This window comes from Fistularia commersonii, chromosome 2 (assembly GCF_037954325.1).
Source record: "Fistularia commersonii isolate RoL2024-O1a breed Wild chromosome 2, RoL_Fcom_v1.0, whole genome shotgun sequence".
Classification (NCBI taxonomy): Eukaryota; Metazoa; Chordata; class Actinopteri; order Syngnathiformes; family Fistulariidae; genus Fistularia; species Fistularia commersonii.
The window spans coordinates 16,850,219-16,869,354 of record NC_141285.1 but is presented as its reverse complement, the minus strand read 5'-3'; the positions used below and the strand labels follow the sequence as shown (position 1 = coordinate 16,869,354).

The 19,136-nt window shown below is 39.7% G+C and overlaps 1 protein-coding gene across 4 annotated transcripts in view; it reads right to left on the bottom strand.

Annotated features, from left to right (window-relative positions):
- Positions 1–17,315, bottom strand: part of dlg5a (discs, large homolog 5a (Drosophila)) — a 36,566-nt gene extending 19,251 nt beyond the window's left edge. For all 4 annotated transcript variants that reach the window (XM_086171001.1, XM_086170973.1, XM_086170992.1 and 1 more), the window contains exons 1-7: positions 16,576–17,315; positions 5,158–5,226; positions 4,037–4,211; positions 3,432–3,575; positions 2,582–2,765; positions 1,460–1,719; positions 43–355 (exon numbers count right to left, since the gene is read on the bottom strand). In XM_086171001.1, the coding sequence (XP_086027127.1) occupies positions 43–355; positions 1,460–1,719; positions 2,582–2,765; positions 3,432–3,575; positions 4,037–4,211; positions 5,158–5,226; positions 16,576–16,879 (1,449 nt within the window). In that variant the 5' untranslated portion in view covers positions 16,880–17,315. The remainder of the gene's footprint in view (positions 1–42; positions 356–1,459; positions 1,720–2,581; positions 2,766–3,431; positions 3,576–4,036; positions 4,212–5,157; positions 5,227–16,575) is intronic.
- Between the last annotated feature and the right edge of the window lie 1,821 nt (positions 17,316–19,136).

Here is a 19,136-nt window from a genome sequence, read left to right as displayed (position 1 = left end):
CAAACATGTAGCTTTTGCTTTTGTTAGTGTCTTTACTGATACCTGTCTAAGTGCCTCCAATTCTTCACTGGCCACAACCCTCTCGGAGGAGGTGTTTTTGAGTTTGGCCTCAGCAGCTTCCAGTTCAGTCTGCAACTTGTCCAGCTCCTTGATCACTTGGTCCCTCTCACTCATGATGAGGCGATATTCATTAAATACGGAGTCCCTCTCCTCCTTGTACTTCTCGCAGTCCTTTGCTGCCTTTAGCTGTAAATTCTTGTAGCGGGTCACCTCGGACTGAAGCCGCTCCATCTCTCTCTCCAGCTCCTTATTCTGGGCTGAGGACTTGTTCAGCTCTTGCTGCACGGAATCAAACCTGGGAGGATAGAGAATTTTGATGAAGGTTTGGGTGAGGACATTTCAGAAGATAATGATAGAAAATTAATTAAGCTAAAAATGGAGGCGAATATCTATTATCGTGATTAAAAAGTCCAGCTTTCCTTTTCATTATTACATTTAATAGATAAAATATTTTGTTACAATGTTCTTTGTTAATATAAAAATGACCAAATATTGGGGTACCATTTGGTACAAACAACTCAAGGCAAAAAGCACATGCCTCAGGCTGCTTGAGGCTGGGCTGAACCAACTGCACTGGTTGAGTCTAAAAAAATGGACTTCAGTCATTTGCACAAATCAAACTCAAGACTCATCTATGCACAGCCATGTTTATGTACTTGCACATATGAGTATGAGTAAGAGGAGGCAGTTGGCTAAGACAGAACTAACTGAAGTAAATGATTCTTAAGACTTTGACAGTGGTTGATAACTATGAAAAAACATTTCCTTGAAAAAAACAAACAAATAAAAACAACAAGGACACTCATGCTGTCTTTTGAGAGGATTCGTTTTACTCAACTGGCTTGGTCAGAGTGGAAGGTGACATTATCAGCCTATTCCCCCAGAGGAAAAATGTCTCAGCAATATTGATGAGAAAGACAATACCCTCGACATAATACCAAACAAGGCTTAAAGTTTGGGTCAAACATGACACAGGTTTCACACAGCGCAACTTGTGCCATTCAACCGGGCCTACCTTAAGCCCTTTACACAAAAATAAGGCCTATAATATTGGATTCAGTTCATTCCATAAGTCAGATGACGGCTTGGTATGTCAAAATGTACAAGTACGAGTTACATGTTTGACAGAAGATGAACTGAATGCTGCATGAACAGCTTTATATTTTAATATATATATTTGACCAGAAATGTAAGAGTGGGGATAAGACCCTCTTGCCAGCAGTTTCCTCATACGGTTGATCACACACACACACACACGCACACACGCACACACGCACACACGCACACACGCACACACGCACACACGCACACACGCACACACACACACACACACACACACACACACACAATTTATAAATCATACATGTGCATATGTGCATGTAAAATATGAAGGTATCACCTTCTCATTGAGGTGGAATACTGCTGCTGATAATGCATAGCTGAGTCGCGCTGTATGAGCAATGCATCCATCTGCTTTTGAAGGCGCCGGTTCTCCTCTTCAGCTTGCTCCAGCCGGCTCAAGTCTGTGTTATGGTTAGCTACCTTCTCACTGTGGCGCTTGCTGAGGGCATCGTAGTCTTTCTTTATATTCTCCAGCTTGTCCATGGCTGTGTCGTACAGTTTATTTAAAACCTCCGATGAGCCTTTCTCTCTCATTACCTGGCATATACAAAAAAAGACAATGCGGTCATATCATTTGCCAAAGGAGTATATATTTATGGTGTTGCATAACTATGCGTGCTCGCATATCAACGGCAAAAATGTATTTGTTTGTGAACTAAATATTCTAGTTCAGCTCTCAGCAATGGCTTCTGTGGGTGTCATCCTAGGGCTATGTTTAGACACACCGATGTGCACAACTGGATGGGTCACAAAAGAAATATCAAATAGCTCATTGGCTAAGTTATACGTTTTATATGTAGCTTATCTCCTTGCCACTCTATTATTCATTCTATGGGAGAATGTCTTTCTACTCTAGTTCCTGCTGATACAGTAGTCAAGTTCACTGAGAGAGTTGCAGTGACCCGAGGGTATCAACAACCTCGTCTACACAGCATATACACTCATCTTGTAGCAACATGGTTTGGGTCAGTGTGCCCTTTGCCCAAGCCCTTGTCTTCTGCGTTTGCCCTTTTCAGAAATGCATTGTGTGCACTTCCCTCAGCTCGCCTGTCCTGTGCTCTTTTTCAATGCAGTATTCTCCAGAGGTGCATTGTGAGATAGCACTTCACATTGAGAAATACAAGTCATAACAACCTTGCCAACAGATCATATTACCAGGGTGGAGAGAATGTGTGATGATTCAAAAATGGAAGAGATGAATGTCTCTCTATGTTGTGTTGAATGGAAAATGTAACCGTTATAAACAAAAAACCTTTTTTATAAGGCTAATTCAGTTTATGTACCTGCGTCCTTTTTAGAGAATGTTATTATGTCCCGAAGGAAATTTCAGCCCTTAAAACAACTTGGCAGCTACAGCAGACATCAAGACATGCTTTTACTGTTAGTGAGGAGAAGGTACCTGCTGTTGCTGCAGTCTAAGGTCTGCCAGCTCTTTCTGGTCTTGACTGTGCAGTCGTTTAAGCTCCTCACAGTTCTGTTTTAGGTGATTGTGCTCTCGGACAAGTTGAGCATTGTCCCTCCTGAAGGTCTCCATTTCTTCCTTCAGCTGTGTCTGTTCGCCCAAGACACGGCTATGCAGCATACTGTAAACAGAGAAGACACAGATGCACAGAAGTAGTGAGCATATGCATATACATACACAGATTGTGGGTACAAACAAATGCGGTTACACACATTTACATAGAGCAGGGCTGACGATATTAAAAGAGATGATAAAGGTGATATGTGACATCAAAAAGGCTAGAAAGTCCTTTTAAAGTTATTTTATTAATGAAAAATACTTGGTTGACAAAACCCAAAATTTACACAACAAAACATAAATATTTCCAGCTTCAAATAAATACAATTCTGTATGATTAATCCATTCCTCTAGAAACACTTTCTGCGCTCAAGAGCTGCTAGGCTGAATCATATGAAGACATTCATTACAAAGTTTTTAAACAATGCAGGGATTATTCTAAATGCCATCTCATATAAATATCCTTTTTATTTGGGTAACTGTGATACAGCCACGTAGGATAGATTTATAATAAATCAGTAAAGCGATTTTTTTTGCGTTAAAAAACATCTGATAGCAAATGACAAAATGCTCACCCCAAGCTTGCATCACTTGCAATTCAAGGATTAGTCCCATCACACAATTACTACTGATTTTGCATGGAGACTGAAGCAACTAATGCATTTACAAAATAAAACAGATACATTTTTTTATAAACATATCAATACACAACACAAAAATGATTACTCACTGGTAGAAATCAGCCTCTTTTACAGCCTCTTCGCACCTCTTTAGTGTTTTCGTATGCTGGTTCTGGAGTGACTGCAGATCTCCCATGGCCCTCATGCACTGACTTTTTAAACGTTCATAATCATGACTGGCTTTGGAATTTGGCCTTAAGTACGGAACAGCAAGAAAAGAGAATATTTCAGGAGCCCTGAAGAATACAACATTCAGCTACAAGGACAGACAGATATACATTGAAATTCCACCAAAGTGAATACTTGATAGATAGGAATAAGTTTGACTCGACCAAATGTCTAGTTTGACTAGACATCAGTATGTTTTCTATCAGCAAAACAAATTAAAAAAAACAACAAAAAAAACAAGTATATCAAACCTTGCAGGATCACCTTTACAACCCAGAGTTAAACAATCATACAAATTAAGCTTATCCACAATGAATTCTGCTGGTTTAAACAATTATTGAGAAACTTAAGATAAAAACAGGATCCAACACCCTGTAAATAGTATCCATCACCAAATTAGACATATCAGCCACATAAATGTGTGAAGCAGAAGGGAAGAAAAAAAAAACACACAACAATAACTTGGCAGGCAGGCTTAGAATTGCACCTGCAGTCATCAAAGGTGGTGCCAGGCGATGCCAATGCCAGACGTTTACGGAGCTCATCCCGCTCCCTGGTCACCTGACGGAGCTGGAACAAGATGGTATCCATGTTGTCACCGGATGGCCGGTTGTCATTGATGGCTGGGGGTGGGGAGGATGCTTCACCATTGACAGGGGAGCCTGCAACAGTGGGCATTACCCATTGTTAGGGATGTTAATCAATGTATTATACAAGTATATAAGGACCAAATGCGTTAAAACGATGTCCTGCTGCCTCAACGACATTACTGAAGCCTGCTGTAATCTACAAAAGGACATGAATTGAAATCTTAAGCCGTTCCTTACAATCGTCTATAGCAAGGGGCAAAAGTAGCCGGTCCCATTGGTCAGGGCAACAACTGTGTGCTATGAATATATAATGTAATCTGCTAAGGATGGTTTACGTGACAATTTGCTGTAAATTTGCAGAAAATCATGTTGGATTTGCAAAGCTACAAGATCTCTAATCTCTGACAGGAACATGAAATGCAGAGTGATTTGGATTTAGGGATTTAATGGCAAACTTGCTGTTTTTTTTTTAACTTGATATTTCTATATTAAATTTGACTTTTCTCTGTCCCTCATTGATTGAAATTCACCTGACTGATCTTACAGTAACAAAGAAGGATTGATCATCATGATACTATGCTCACCCTCTGTTACTGTGACCAATGATTTGTTGCTAAAGAAATAGGTTGTCACAAAACTGTTACTAAGGTCATTTTCTGGGTCATTTCATCCATAGGAAAGAAAATTCATATCAAAAAGACTCGGGAAAGAAATTGGAGGATTATATTAATCTTTGACTCAAAGTTTATTTCCTTACAAGCTTTATGTACCAAAAATGAATCATTTGGACAATGGTCAAAACTAGAGAAAGCAAACATGGAAAACTTCTTATGGGAAAGAAGACGTTGCCCAAAAATAACCCTAACACCTAGGAGAAAACCAGGAATGATGAACGTATCCTATGTGTCACAATGTAGTCACCCATGGTTATTTTAGCAAACTTTTCCCCTTTCATGGGTTGAAATTATAAGGGACAAAAAAAAAAAAACAACTTAGTAACAAGCACCATTATACTTACCAACACTACTTAGGGAGCTGCTGCTTTCTGAGTCTGATGGCATGGTGGAGAGAACGCTGTATGTAGAACCTGTCACGAAGCAAAGCAAGGGGAAAGGATCCATTTAGTAAAATGTATAAACACTGACAAACTAATGAAGTAGGTGCCATCTTACCACGATGTGGTTATCAGTTTTATTGGGCAATATAGCTTCTCTGCAAAGCAGCAATACATTCAGTGAGGGTCCGATGCTACAAATTTTATCTCCAATACATCTTCTTATGAGCTCTATACTATTACTCCAGACTGTCATGATAATTAAAGCTCCCCTCTCACTATGCACTCTCCGCTGCTTGTATGTATAGTGCCTATACATTTCTGCTCCACAGGAAGAATGTAACAATTAAAATCTGTTTTGTTTTTGGTTTTTTTTGTCTATTTCATGCATTGAGACAGTGAGGATTGTTCTTCAGCTGAATAGCCAGACATATGGTTTACACAGGGGGATATTTCACAGGCTCCAACTATTGGGAGATAGTACAATATGCTTGTGATGGCATTCCTGGTAACAAGGGTTGCAATAATGTTAATGACTTTCTTCCGCTAGGATATACATAAAGGATTTGCCCCAAGACACACACTTTAGTTGGGAGATATGATAAAATATTTTTTTTAATGTTTAAAAGAGATTAGAGGACATCTTTTTTAATATCAATGAAAATTCCACGATTAAAATTAACATGAGAGATGTATTTAATTGCTTAGGGAACTTGATACCGTACTTCGTAATCCCAATGTCAACTGTTTGTATACATGCATTTGACAGATTATTTCCTCCGGCTTCTCCGGTATCCTCCCACAAACATATGCAGTCAGTGTTCTGGAGACCATTAATTGCCAAAATGTGACAATGACAGAGTGAATGGTTGTAGGTCTCTACATTTGGCCCTGTGATTGACTGGTGACCAGTCCAAGGTGTGTCCCACCGTAGCCCCGTGACAGCTAGGATAGACTCCAACACCCCTGAAGGCCTGAGTGCTGGATATGCAGTACAGATGAATGAATGAATAAAGATTATTGGAACTATGTGGATGAAAATTACATCCACAAATTTCTTTGAATCGCAAAAAAACAAAAAATCAAATATGAGAGAAGCAAAATTTGGAGCTACTGCAAAATAGATATGGGAGTAGTTTGGTAGTGCAAAAAGGAAAGAGCATTTTGGGATGCTTGTGAACACCATCAGCACCGTGCTAGATGCAGAAAAACTGTTAATTTGCTTGTGGTGTTGAACAGTCTCACACCAAATGGAATGAAGGACCTGCGGTAGCGCTCCTTCTTGAAGCTTGGATGCCACAGTCTTTGACTGATGGAACTGCTTAGAGTAACCTATTGTCATATGATAAATTATAACAAAGTTTACTCCAATCAATACTTGACATTATTTTGTTCATGCCCCTCAGGTGCAGGCCTGACTTATCAGTCTAAATTTGTGAGAATAAATCCTGTGCTCGAGTCAGTAATATTTTGAGGTGCAACTAAAGCAGTTGAAGTTTCTACACGCAACTGCTCATGATAAAATTCTATGAATCATTGAAATAAACCAGGACATGATTTCTTGAAAGGTAATATCTGCGGAGTTGCTCAAAATTTATTTTTCTGCACTTTGTCACTCAGTTCCATTTTACTTACGACAGGCTAGACATCTCTCTAGCTGATATCTCCAAAAATCAGTACCTTAAACAGAATTTTTGAAAGGGCATTATACACAAGAGTGACCTATCCTTTTAACCTTGAATGTCCTTCATGCTCTCACTAAATGGTTTTAGAGTCCATGTAACTTTGAATTTGAGGCCACATTGCACTGTTAATCATTTCTTACATAGTTGTTCTTTGCTTCCTCTATCTGGGTTGTAATGAAAATGTTTCCTTTTTTATTCATCCCCTTTTGAAAAAAAATAAAAAAAGAGATCTTAATACAATCAATTCTGCTTAACCAAATAAAGATTATATTCCAAAAATTTATAGTTATAATTAGTTGCTCTGTACAGGGTTTAAGAGAGCAGGGGAATGACTGTTGCTTTTGCCAGCAGGCAATAGATTGATGCCAAACTGCTCCCGATCTCCATCTCCTTTCCTCCCCACAGGGTTTAGCTATGCTCTGGCTCCAGCCCTCAATGTGTGACAAGGCCAAGCCTAATTAACTATGAGCTCTGTGTGACTGAGCCTCTCCATCTTAGAACCTTTAGACAGAGCAGAGAAGAGGGGGGCAAGTGGGGAAACAAGGGGAAGGCATGGAGAAGAGGAGGTTAGATGAAAGGGGATAGCCTAACTAAGTTGCAAAAAGAGACGAGGGGGTTGTTGGGGAGACAAAGAGGAACAGAAGTAAGAGGAGAGACTAGGAAAAAAAAAAAAAAACGAGGAGCAGGGTGGAAAGGCTTTTAATCTGTTCTGACATTCCCTGATGCACAACACTTTTTGTCTGTGAAGTGTTAGGAGCACGCAGCTTGGATTTCATATTGTTCCATGAGACATGATGAGAACCAGTCTGGGGCTGCATGTCATTACTTAAAAACCAACATATCTATGGAGAAACCTCATGCTCATTTCAATGGTTGCTATGAAAAGCAACAAATGACTTTTTGAACCCAGTATCTGGCTGAACAGGTCTCATATTCAAAAACGTAAGACATGGAGCACTATTATCCCTGCTTAGCTGCAATACGTTACTCTAAAGTACTGTGCAGTGAAGGCAAAGCTTTTTGACAGAAAAAGCCAGATAAAAGTGGCTTCTTAAATCATGTGTGAAACCAAAACACTTAGACAAATTAAAATTCCAGTAATCCTCATGACTAGGGACACCAGCCCATCACTAGACAGCTAAATCTCCAACAACCGCAGCAATTCTCATGCAAACCTCGCTACCACACCATCCAATTTTGCTATGGGGACAAAATTCTCGCATTTAGATTGAGTTGCGAGTCGATTAGTTAAAACACATTTTCTGTATGGAGTGCATGTCAGATAAACAGCAATTATTAGGTAGCCAGTGGGCTAGCAAAAATTAGCCCTTTTCCTACAGACATTCAATCATTTAAAGCAATTAGCACTCACCATAGATTGTGAAACTGGTCATTTGTAAGCATGCTCAGTGCATCAATAGTGCATGCACCCATTTGGACAGCAAAGAAGAACAATCAAATAGTTGCCACCAAAATCGATATGGCTGGGGGGGAGGGACAGAAAAAAAAAAAAAAAAAAAAAATCAAACCAAGAGGTTATATCAAATACTCAGTTGGGTATATAATGATGGGCTTCAGGCATTATTAACACAGGTCTATTGCCATGATTTAAATAGGTCGGGGAGTACCCAACATTACCTTAGGGGTCCTCCTTTCCCCAGTCCTCAAGCCTCTCCTTCCCCCCCCAATCAAGTGATGTGCTCAGCAACCAAGACTTGCCTCAGACAAACAGATTATGCTCTCCCGCACATAAAGCAAGATGACACATGTTGCCATGGCGAGACTGGATAAGAGGAATAGCAAATTCTGGAGCATGGTGAAAGGGGTTAAGATGCCAGAGAAGGAGAGCCTTATCAAAGCAAGATACAAAGTCTGGCTGCCACGGTCAGCTGTGACTAAATTATTTAACAGTTCAAGAAAATTCTTGTATTTGCCAATGAGAACACCACCAAAAAGATAAAGCACCTATGATTACTATAATGACTGGATTCTGCTGCTACTTCAGACTGTTCATCAAATAAATGTGATAAGTGCTTAAACTATGGACTGGATAACACCAAGGCATCTCCCTTTACCACAAACACAAGGACTTAATTTCAGGGCCATTTGGTAAAGCAGGAGAATTCCAAAAATAACAGTGTGCTATCCTTTGTTAGCCACTGTCAGTTCTTCTTACTGTCAGTGAGCAACAGTGATTAAAGCCATAAACCGAGAGGCGAGACCAAATAAGTCTCTGCACACTCATTTGTGTCCTCAGCTTCACAGCTATTAAACTACAGTGGTGCAAATAATAGCAACACTAATAATATGGTTCAACACTACCCACTCGTTTAACAGCAAGCTTAAGTCAGGCTGTGGAAGTCTCAGTCCAAAATAGCCCTGTGTTTTATGTACACAAGCAAGGTCTAACTGATGGATTTTGAGTAAAAGCGAATGTGGAATACTCATTTCAAGGTTGACTATTCATGAACACAATATTAGAAGAATGAACCAAATCAACCTACATGATCGAAATTAAATGGTAGCTTCTGTGCAAAAGATAATTTGGAAATTTTTCCAGGCCAAATGAGTTTTTCGATCCCTATTCAGCTTAAACTTATGTAGAATAGTAAAATTGTTTTTTGTTTTTTTACATTTGTGATGTGAATGTGACCACTATCATCATTCTGACCATGCGTACACGGTCTCAGAAATTCAGCAGTTTCCTTCTTACATGTAGATTAAATGTTCACTAAAATGCTTGATCAGGCATTTTAACTTTTTTTAAATTCACATTGATATGCTTTGCAGCCAGATTTCCATAGTGTGTAATGTAAAGACTGTAAAGCCCATTTTTTAAATCTTTCTAGACTCCTAATCTCTGGCAATAGTAGGGCATACAGTATTGAAGATCTTTCATATATACTTTATATCCCTACTAAAGCCTAATTTTTAAACCAATATTAACAGAGGTCAATCTAATCCACAGGGTTCTTTTTTTTTACGTCTAGGTAGTGTAGCTGATTAACCGCAAGACACAAGGCTTCTCGATTTTAATTCATGAACCACCTTAAAAAAAACATTTAGGCAATTTTCATTCTGTGAGCCTTACAAAAATCTCCTCTTTCAAACTTTTTTTGATCATTCAAACTTCAAAAGACAGGTTTGACCTCTCTAATCAGTCCAAATTTAATCTTTTTCTGTTCAACACAGAAATGAAACATTAAATCCTCTGTCCACTTTACTCCTTACACTCTTAGATTTCCAGTTAGTCATGCAGTGGGCCTAACTTCTGCGGGAGCCAATGACACCACAGGCCAAGATTCTGGGCAATGGGCCAGTGGGCCCATGCTGTTGGAGTAAAGGATTGATCATCTGATTTAAGGAGTCTATGCTAAGCATAAACATAAAAGACATCCAACATGATGACTCCATGAGCTAGGATTACTCTACTGCATGCACTCTGTCTGACTCATAGCTCATGTTCAAAGCCCTATGGTCAAATCCACTTACCTTTATCATGATTTGGCTTAAGTCTCCCTCACTATTTTTTTTTTAATTTAGCAAAAATGAATAGGAAACATCAACTTCATGGAATAAAACTAAAAGGTTATGCAGAAGTCTAGAATTGAAAATCAGCACGATGTGTAAAAGAAGAAATAAGGGCTCCAAACTTAAGAAGGCTCGGAATATTTTTCTCAGGATTTTCACTGAAATGCATTTTTCTTCTTGAAATATATCCTGAGTGTGTCAAAACATGAGCTGTGCACTGTCTTCTCAGTGTAAATCACAAGCTTATTGTACATCACACTATTATTCACATGGAATAAATCAAAATTCATTCCTGTTGACTGGGCTATACTGCAATATACAGCAATTAAAATGAATCCTCCAATCACCAGCAATAACATTCAAGATATCATTGAAACAAACAATTCTAATTACAAATTGTACTGAAATAGGCTATCAGCAATTTTGATTTGACAGTAATGTTTATTTTCTACTAGAGTGCGGGTTTCATGCAAATCTTTACCTGCACTTACAAGTCAAGACACTGCATCTAAATATACGGATTCCTATATTTTTGAAGCTGAGTTTAGTTTTGAGTGCTGCGGCAGTAGCTTTTGTCTTGCTATAGTGACCAAAGCATTCTAGGTTTCAGCCACACAGCAGTTCTAAAACAAATGGATCGACACCTTTTTTCACTTGTGGCCCACAGACAGCTCGAAGTGCAGAAGGACCTCATGGCTGCCAGCTCCATTCAAGGTTTACCCTTCCAGTCACCGAGACATAAGATGTTGATTCAAACTGGCTAATATAATCACATGAGCTCTGTAATTTGCAAAATGTCCCAACAAACTACAGATATTCACAGAACAAAGATCCAAGATGTCCCCTCTCCAAGATGAAACCAGTCTTTTGTAAGACTCGACAGATGGTCCACGCTCACGGTTGCATGAGATTATAATCAATATAATATACACAACAAATTAAAAAAAGAATAAGCTGCATGACAAAAGAGCAACGGTTCTGTAATTCTACCTCGATATGACAACTTTTGGTTGTAAAGAAAGTAATGTTGCCTAAAAATTTTACAAAAACACGATAAAATATGGATTATGTGTTTCCTAGTAACGCTGGTGTGTCAAGTTGTAAACTTTCACTATACAGTATCCAAATACGGTCACAGAACTCAATAAGTAGGAAAGAGTCACAACCTCTAGTTCTGCATGCTAAAACCATGTCAAAGAATATTGGTTGGGTGAAATAAAACTCACTGCTGTACTTCCTGGCTACATAATCATAGATACGCTAGACATCAACAATTAATATACTTACCTAATTTACATTCACTCCATGATCAAAAGTTACCTAAGGAACAGTGATAAAACTGGGCAGCTATTTTCAAGATCATACACCTCAATGAAAATAAAAACAACAAACCTTTGCAATGCTTAAACATGGCAAATGCATTGGTTTACAGGGTGTTTCGTTCCCTTTCTTCCTGGACACCAACACAAAACAGCAAATATAGCCTTTTTTAAAGAGCAAAAAACGAGTGCATCAGTAAACCATTCAGCCAATTTGTTTGTTTGTATAGCTCTCACTCATGACATTCAAATTAAAAATGTATTCAAATTTTTATTTCATGGCTATGGAGGGTTCCTTCTGTAAAAGAAATGATTATAATCTGTTGTTAACTGTGATATTCAGTGCTTATTATTGTAATCCATAAACACTGTTGAAGCAAGTAGTGCAAGAAACAACACCTTGCATATCGGTGGTTATACTCTGGGTCATGCAGTCATGCACACGTCTCCAAGAGACGTGTGCATGACTGCAGCACAAAATGACAGCAGGTGGAGCCCAGCAAATAAATAATTTGAAAATTAAACAGATGGAGAGACCACACGTGTCTACAGTGATACAGAAGGCTGTGATGCCATGGCAGCAGATGAGGAAAAAAGGGATAGGGAAAAAAGGAAATGAGAAACAAAGATAAAATGTCTTGTAAGAAGTTTAGAAATGGTTAAACAAGGAAGAAAAGCAGTTTATTTCCATTACATAATATCACTGGTAAATATTTTGAGGCTGGCATTTCCTCTACATTGTGGGATAATTAGGAAGTTGAGGAACATGAGGAAAATGGTAATAAATTCCTGTACCATAATACAGCCTCCTAGCTGTGGTTCACATGTTTGGTGTGTAAAGGACACCTTCCATCCAAAATGCAAAATAATATACAAATACATTCAGACTCAAAAGGACGGGTATCATGGTATCATCAATGAGCAGTGGAAATACTAAGCACTACACAATACTAAGGGGATCGGCATGGCTCAGGGAATAGGAGCAGTCGTCCTTGGAACCAACATTCCTGGTTTGATTCCTGTGCTCCTCTGAGCCGATCGAAGTGTTGTGGAGCAAGACACTGAACTCTTACTTGCCCCTCGGGCATTGCTCGGTAGCTGGCAACAGGTCATGTTTTATCCATGATGGGTTGAATGCAGTGGTCAAATTCCACTGATGTTATGCTGTATGTATAACTGAATGTGAGAATAAAGGTCTTTCTTCTTCTAAGGTCAACTACTCATTAGAGTATATTTCTGGCTTGATAGGTTTATTGATCAAAATTTCAGGCAAGCGATCCCGCTATCTGTGCAGATAATTGCGAGTGAGACTGTATCTTGTGATTTTTAGTGTTTAACTTTTTCAATTGTTAAAACACTTTAATTGATTGATAGCCAAAGAGTAACAATGGTCTCAGATCCAACTGCATTTGCAATAATTGCCACTGCTCATCCTGTAATATGATACCTAGGACATGAGCATAAAGCAATGTCAATGATGAAATAATTTTTCATATAGCCAAATAAACTCCCCCATTCCTGGAAACAATTCACCTAATGACTGGTTGTCTTGGTTCTTGTAAATATACTTGCAGAACCGCAGCTACCAAAAGTGGCTTGAGTTCTACTGCCGTGGTGTCTTTTAACAAAGAGGACAAAATGATTACTCAATCTGAAAGATAAAGTAATCCTTTTATAAGAGCACATGGCATTGTGTTCGACGTGGGTACAACATTCTTACTCAACTGACCACTGGCAAATATAGAGCTCTTTTAAGAGATGATCTATATGCCCCACTTCAAGTGAAGCATTATTAGCTTTCAGCTGCTTGTGCAGCAACACTGCAGTGTAATCAAAACACAGGCTGTTTTTTGCCATTAATTACATCTAAGCAGAGATGTTGGTGAACCATAGATGAATTGGTGGCTTTTCTCCTTACACTGAGAGCACAAGAACAAGCGAGTGAGCTCATTCTTGTTTGGGAAGAGTCAGAGTGACGAGGTGAGTGACAATCTGCGTCATTGTGACAGCTAGGGACACACAAAGAGAAGGGAAGAAAGGGAGGCCAGATCTGACCAATGGGAGATGTTTAAGAGCAGCACTTGTGACAACAGCGTCAGAGTCATAATTCGTTCTGTCTGTCCAGTCTTGTTTATAGTTGGGCAGAGACTGGTTGACAGGGAGGAGAGCACAACACGCACACATACTCGTGTATGTCCTGGGCTGCTGTACACAGCAAGCTGCTGACTGGGCACTTTGCGCCTGCTCAACCTCTCAACAAAAGGCCTGTTGTGTACCCCTCTCTTGCTTCCTCTTTCTATCACCCTCCTCGTCTCTCTGGTTTGTCCAATCATATGAGCGTCCAGGGAAATGAAACCATTAATGATTAGGGGGCAGCTGTCAGGGGAAAGAAAAAGGACATTTCAAAAGTATTGGATTGTGAATCAGAAAAAAAGGACTCCCAAGTCAAGTGGATGATAAAACTAGGGAAATGAGAGGAAAATAGAGAACAAGAGAAGACAGTGGATCTTGTATCCTGTCAGACAGATTTGTGTTGCACTCTGCTCGGAGTGTGTTTAAATCACTGTCACAGAGCCTAGAATCCAAGTGAGGGGGAGGTGCACAGGTACATCTCTTCTATTACTACTTCAATTGGAAATTTGTTTGGCAATTGAAACCACTTGAATTGCTCAGCTCGTATTAATCAAATAAATTAGGGTGCACACGGAGCATAACAAGGCTTTGGTAATGCTCAATGTGCAAGATGAATCCTCTGCATTTAAAACACAGTACCGGAATTGTATACATTTGACATAAAAGTGACAAACACTCCCGATGCAGCCAGATGCACAATACAGACTAAATAATAAATGGTTTGTGGTATGTTCGCTACTGTAGATGTGTGAATATTGCCAGCAAAACAATCAATCTGCATCTGAATGCTTTTTCTTTGCTGTGAAGATATATCTTGGGAATTGAGAGGATTTCATGTGTGAGCGTTGCTCAGCTGGCAACAGAGGAACATCCGAGAGTCAGAGCAAACTGGCATCATGTGAAGAGAATGAGCTGAGTGCAGGTTGCTATCAGCCAGATTCATCACTCATTCCCACGTCTCATACACCCTGTGTCGTACTTCATTGACTAACCAAAGCTCAGAAGATACCAATGTGTTGTCTCTCTTTGCCTTTTTGCCTGAAGGTGCTGTTGTGAGCAGCAAGTCTTTCGTCTCTCATAAGTGTGGTTAAAACGCAGTAATCGCATCAGCTAAATCGCTACCCCAAAGATAATAAGAATCACATTTAAAAAAAAAAAAAGAAAAAAAATCACAGCACTTGAGTTGAAACAGGCAGCCAAGAACAAGGTGCTAATACACAGAGCTGTGGAGGCATGATAAAGCATGTCTCACAGAGACAATTTATACCAGAGAGAGAGAGACAAGGCCTAATCCTCTGTTGAATAACCACAGGCTGAGTAGCCAGCCTGGCTACAAGTGCTCCCTCTCCCCTTGTACATGGCAGGTCAGTCACTATAGCGTGTAAAAGTCCAGTAAAGAAAAGCCCCAAGCCACAATTGTCACATCCAGCCAAAGTCAGGGGACGAGCAGCTGGCATTTTTTTTTCATCTGGTTTCAGGTCAACAGTATTTTTAGTATCAATGTTATTTGCTAGCAAGAATAATCCAAAACAAGATCGACTGGTGCACCAGGGTGAATTTTCAATATAGTCAGCGTGCTGGGCAAAAAACAAATATTTTGAAATCAATCCATGTTGGAGTGAGTCGTCAGATAGCCTGCAAGTTGTTTTGTGGGTTTGTTTTTTTTTGCATGCAAGATAGATCTACATCACTTTCCTACACTTGGCTCGCAAAGCTCATCCTGCAGTCAGGCCCTCAGGGCATGATGCTGGTTATGAGTAAGCCACCAGCTTCAGCCATTCATTCAAAGATAAACAGGCAAGAGGAGACAAGGTTTTTACATTTGATTGCCCTTTCTCCATGCAAAACCAAAAATCAGAACCACTGAAGTTGCAAGACAGGCACATTTGAAAATAAAACAAGGAAAACACTTCACGGAATGGCAAATGAAAAAAAAAAGGTAAAATATGTGAGAATTTAAATATGTTTTCCTCCACGCATGAAGAACTAAATCACCAGATTGTTAAGCAACAACTTGCTTTTGGTTTTATAAGCATGTGTGGTTGAGATGCACACACACCCATACGCAGTTCGATACTGACCAACATGTCAATGGTGCAAGCATTGTCATGGAAACAAGTCAGTCTACATCAGGAACCTATACCATATCATGCTTACATTGTGACAAACTGTATGCAGAGCTTGAGGAAGGGTTCCATATCAGTGAATTGATCATTACATTTCAAACTAACTAACTAAAGTACACATAAACCATATCTAGTCAATGCAACTGAACCGGATTTATGCATTGCAGGGTGCCTATGTGCACTCTTTACAGCAGGGTAGTTTAGAGGAATGACAGAAATGAGATTGATGTTTCAGTTCTAAGCCATGCATTAATGAGCGCAAGTCAATCTTAACATTAAGCTTAGGGACAGACTGAAGCATTAACATTTCCAAATACAAAAAGGCATAGTGAACTGAGCGGATCGCTCATTAGAAATTTACAAGATATGCAAATGGTGAGTGGGCTTCCACTGCAACGGCACATGTGACATTGACATGCATCTTTGCTATCTTTTGAGTGCATTTTTAGAAATTCACATCCAATCCTGATCGCTAATAAGCTCTTTTTTGGCCCAGACCACCAAGGTTGTGGTCATGGGGAAGGGTGCGTGGTGCTAAGCCAACGAGTTAAAGCCCATTTATGGGTATTTGGTGTGATCGGCTCGTACCGGTGGAGTGGTCCACAGGTCCCCCGCCGTTGCTGCTGAACAGGGCAGTGTGCAGGTCCGGGTATGCCTTCTCAAGGGCCACACACAGGTCGAGGAAATGGTCGCTCTCCTTGCTCATCAGCATCTTCAAAAGGTGGTCTACTTTCTCGGCGCTGGACGAGCAGTTCTGGTCCAGCTCGAACCTATCGAGTTGACTCAAGGCACCAGAAACTATCAGCAGCTCGATCACTCGGTCCGCATCTGTTATGGACTCCAGCAAGTTCTGGTGGCACTGGTCGAGCAACTCTTTGTGCTTTGGCTCCATTGCTACCCGCTGTAGTTCCGTAGCTTCTCGGCTAACCCAGGCGGCCAAGTGGATGGAATATCCTTTCCCGATCAAAAGTACCGAGCGATTGTAGAACTTAACTTATCGCGGCTTGCAGCAGTTCGCCGGAGCCACCGCGGCATTAGATTGCACGGGAGATCAATTTCTATAGCATACTGAAAAAGGCACAAGAAGCCATATTTGTTGCCCAAGGCTGTTGACTGCACTAAACAGCGATACATTTTCCCATTTTACTCCTGTGTGGCAGCTCAGGTCGGTTTTTGTTTCCCCTCTGAGTACGCGCCAGCCCAACACATTTTCCTCCTCTTGAGTATCATTTAATGGGCTTTTTCCCGACTCAACTACTGGGAAAACTCACGTAACTCCGCCGCTGATCCTCAGTTACACTGTATCCTCCGCCATGTCTGGGCAACTCGGCAGCTGCTGTCCGCTGTCAATCAACCGGCCATACAATGACCATATAAGGGAATATGGGGAGGGGCTTTGACAAAAATCACACCTATTTCTTCAATGGGCGTACACATCACCTCGTAGTACGTCCAAAATCCCAGGCGGAAAAAAGGGGACTAGATTGAATATGCAAGTAAACGTGGACATGCGTTGAAATGTCGTCTTGGAGGTGTCTTCATATCTGAAAGCAGCTTGGGGTGAAACTAGCGTCCACATTCACTGAACTGTCAAAAATATGTGCATACTATGGCCATCTGCAGTGACATAATGGGGGTTGGGGGGCAGATTGCATTGCATTATACACTCAGATACAACGGCAGTTTAAGCCAGCTCTGAAATAAAATCAGAATTTTATTCAATATTTTGTTACATATGTGAGAGAAGGTTTGGGCAAATCTCAAAGATCATGCTTTCATGCTTTGTGCCCTTGATTATTTTGAAACATCGGCCTTTTCCACGTATTTCTCAAATGTATTTTTCTGTACAAAGGCATACATGATAAAGTCAAGTGTGTTTACACACGTACACATTCTAGGTTTAATTATTGTCACTGATTTGATGACATTGTTGTCAATGTCATGGGAAACCAGGCTTCATAGACATGCCTATGTTACAAGAGAGAAAACCTGTTATACTTAAAGCACATTTTAATTGGTTAGATATTATTACATAGCCCTGACTTATGAAACACATTCATTATAAAATCTTCTTTAAATCATTTAATTTTTTTTCTACTACTTGTCATTTTTTTAACATCAATGTATATCATATATTCAGTTGCTGTATAATAACAGTATTTGTGATATACAGTATTAATTAGAAATAGTTATAATAACTGATAATAATAATGTTGATGATACCTTGATTACACAGGGCCACATAGCATCAGTAGAGCCTCTAATACAGCAATTGAAAGAGCAGTAACATAAATATTCAGTATTTTTTCAGAATACAAATGCAAATATAATGACTTGATGAAAATGTGAGGATTGCATTCATTTGCTCGACAACAGTGTTGCTGTGGGTTATATAGACTTAAGCATCAAATATCCAAGGTGCAACCTTTTTCAAAAACAGAGTATTGAGCCACTGAGGCTGGCAAATTAAATGTGTATTTGAGAAGGCTTTGTTGAATAACATATGATGACAGAGTCATTCTTCTTTCAGTCTGCAGCCGAATAAATATTGCTGGCACGAAGGCAGGCGTCTGCAGGCATACTTCTCTAACCGTGACCTTATTCATGCATGCATCAAATCTCATTGTGACATCTACAATTTTCTCCCTCTCCCCCTCTTGCTGTTTCTGTCTGCCATGTTGGCTCCATGGCTTGTGCAACCATGTGCTATCCCTTTGGATGAAAAATTAATTACAATTCATTCATATCAAAGGGAAGCAAGACCCTACACTTGGCACAGATTGGACCGTTGTGTCTGTATCCTACATCTGAGGACAAACATTTGAATACATGAGACAGCCTGATGCTTTTCATCTGGGGGCATAAATTAGTTCATTATTCAGACAACAGAAGTGGTGTTTCTAGCTGTCTGATAAACTACTGAAATTTTACTAAACAGATTTGTTTATAAGACAACTGGGATCAGTGATATTAATAGTTGTATCTTTGATTAAAGCGATTGTCAGGAAGGATTTCCATCATTTATTGTCAACAAACATTTTGAAAATATAGCTTTTTCAAATTATATCCATTTTGAGTTCAAAAAGTGGCAATTATTTTTTAACTATTTTTCCTCATAACAGTGTATATTCTACCCCATCTCCAAATAA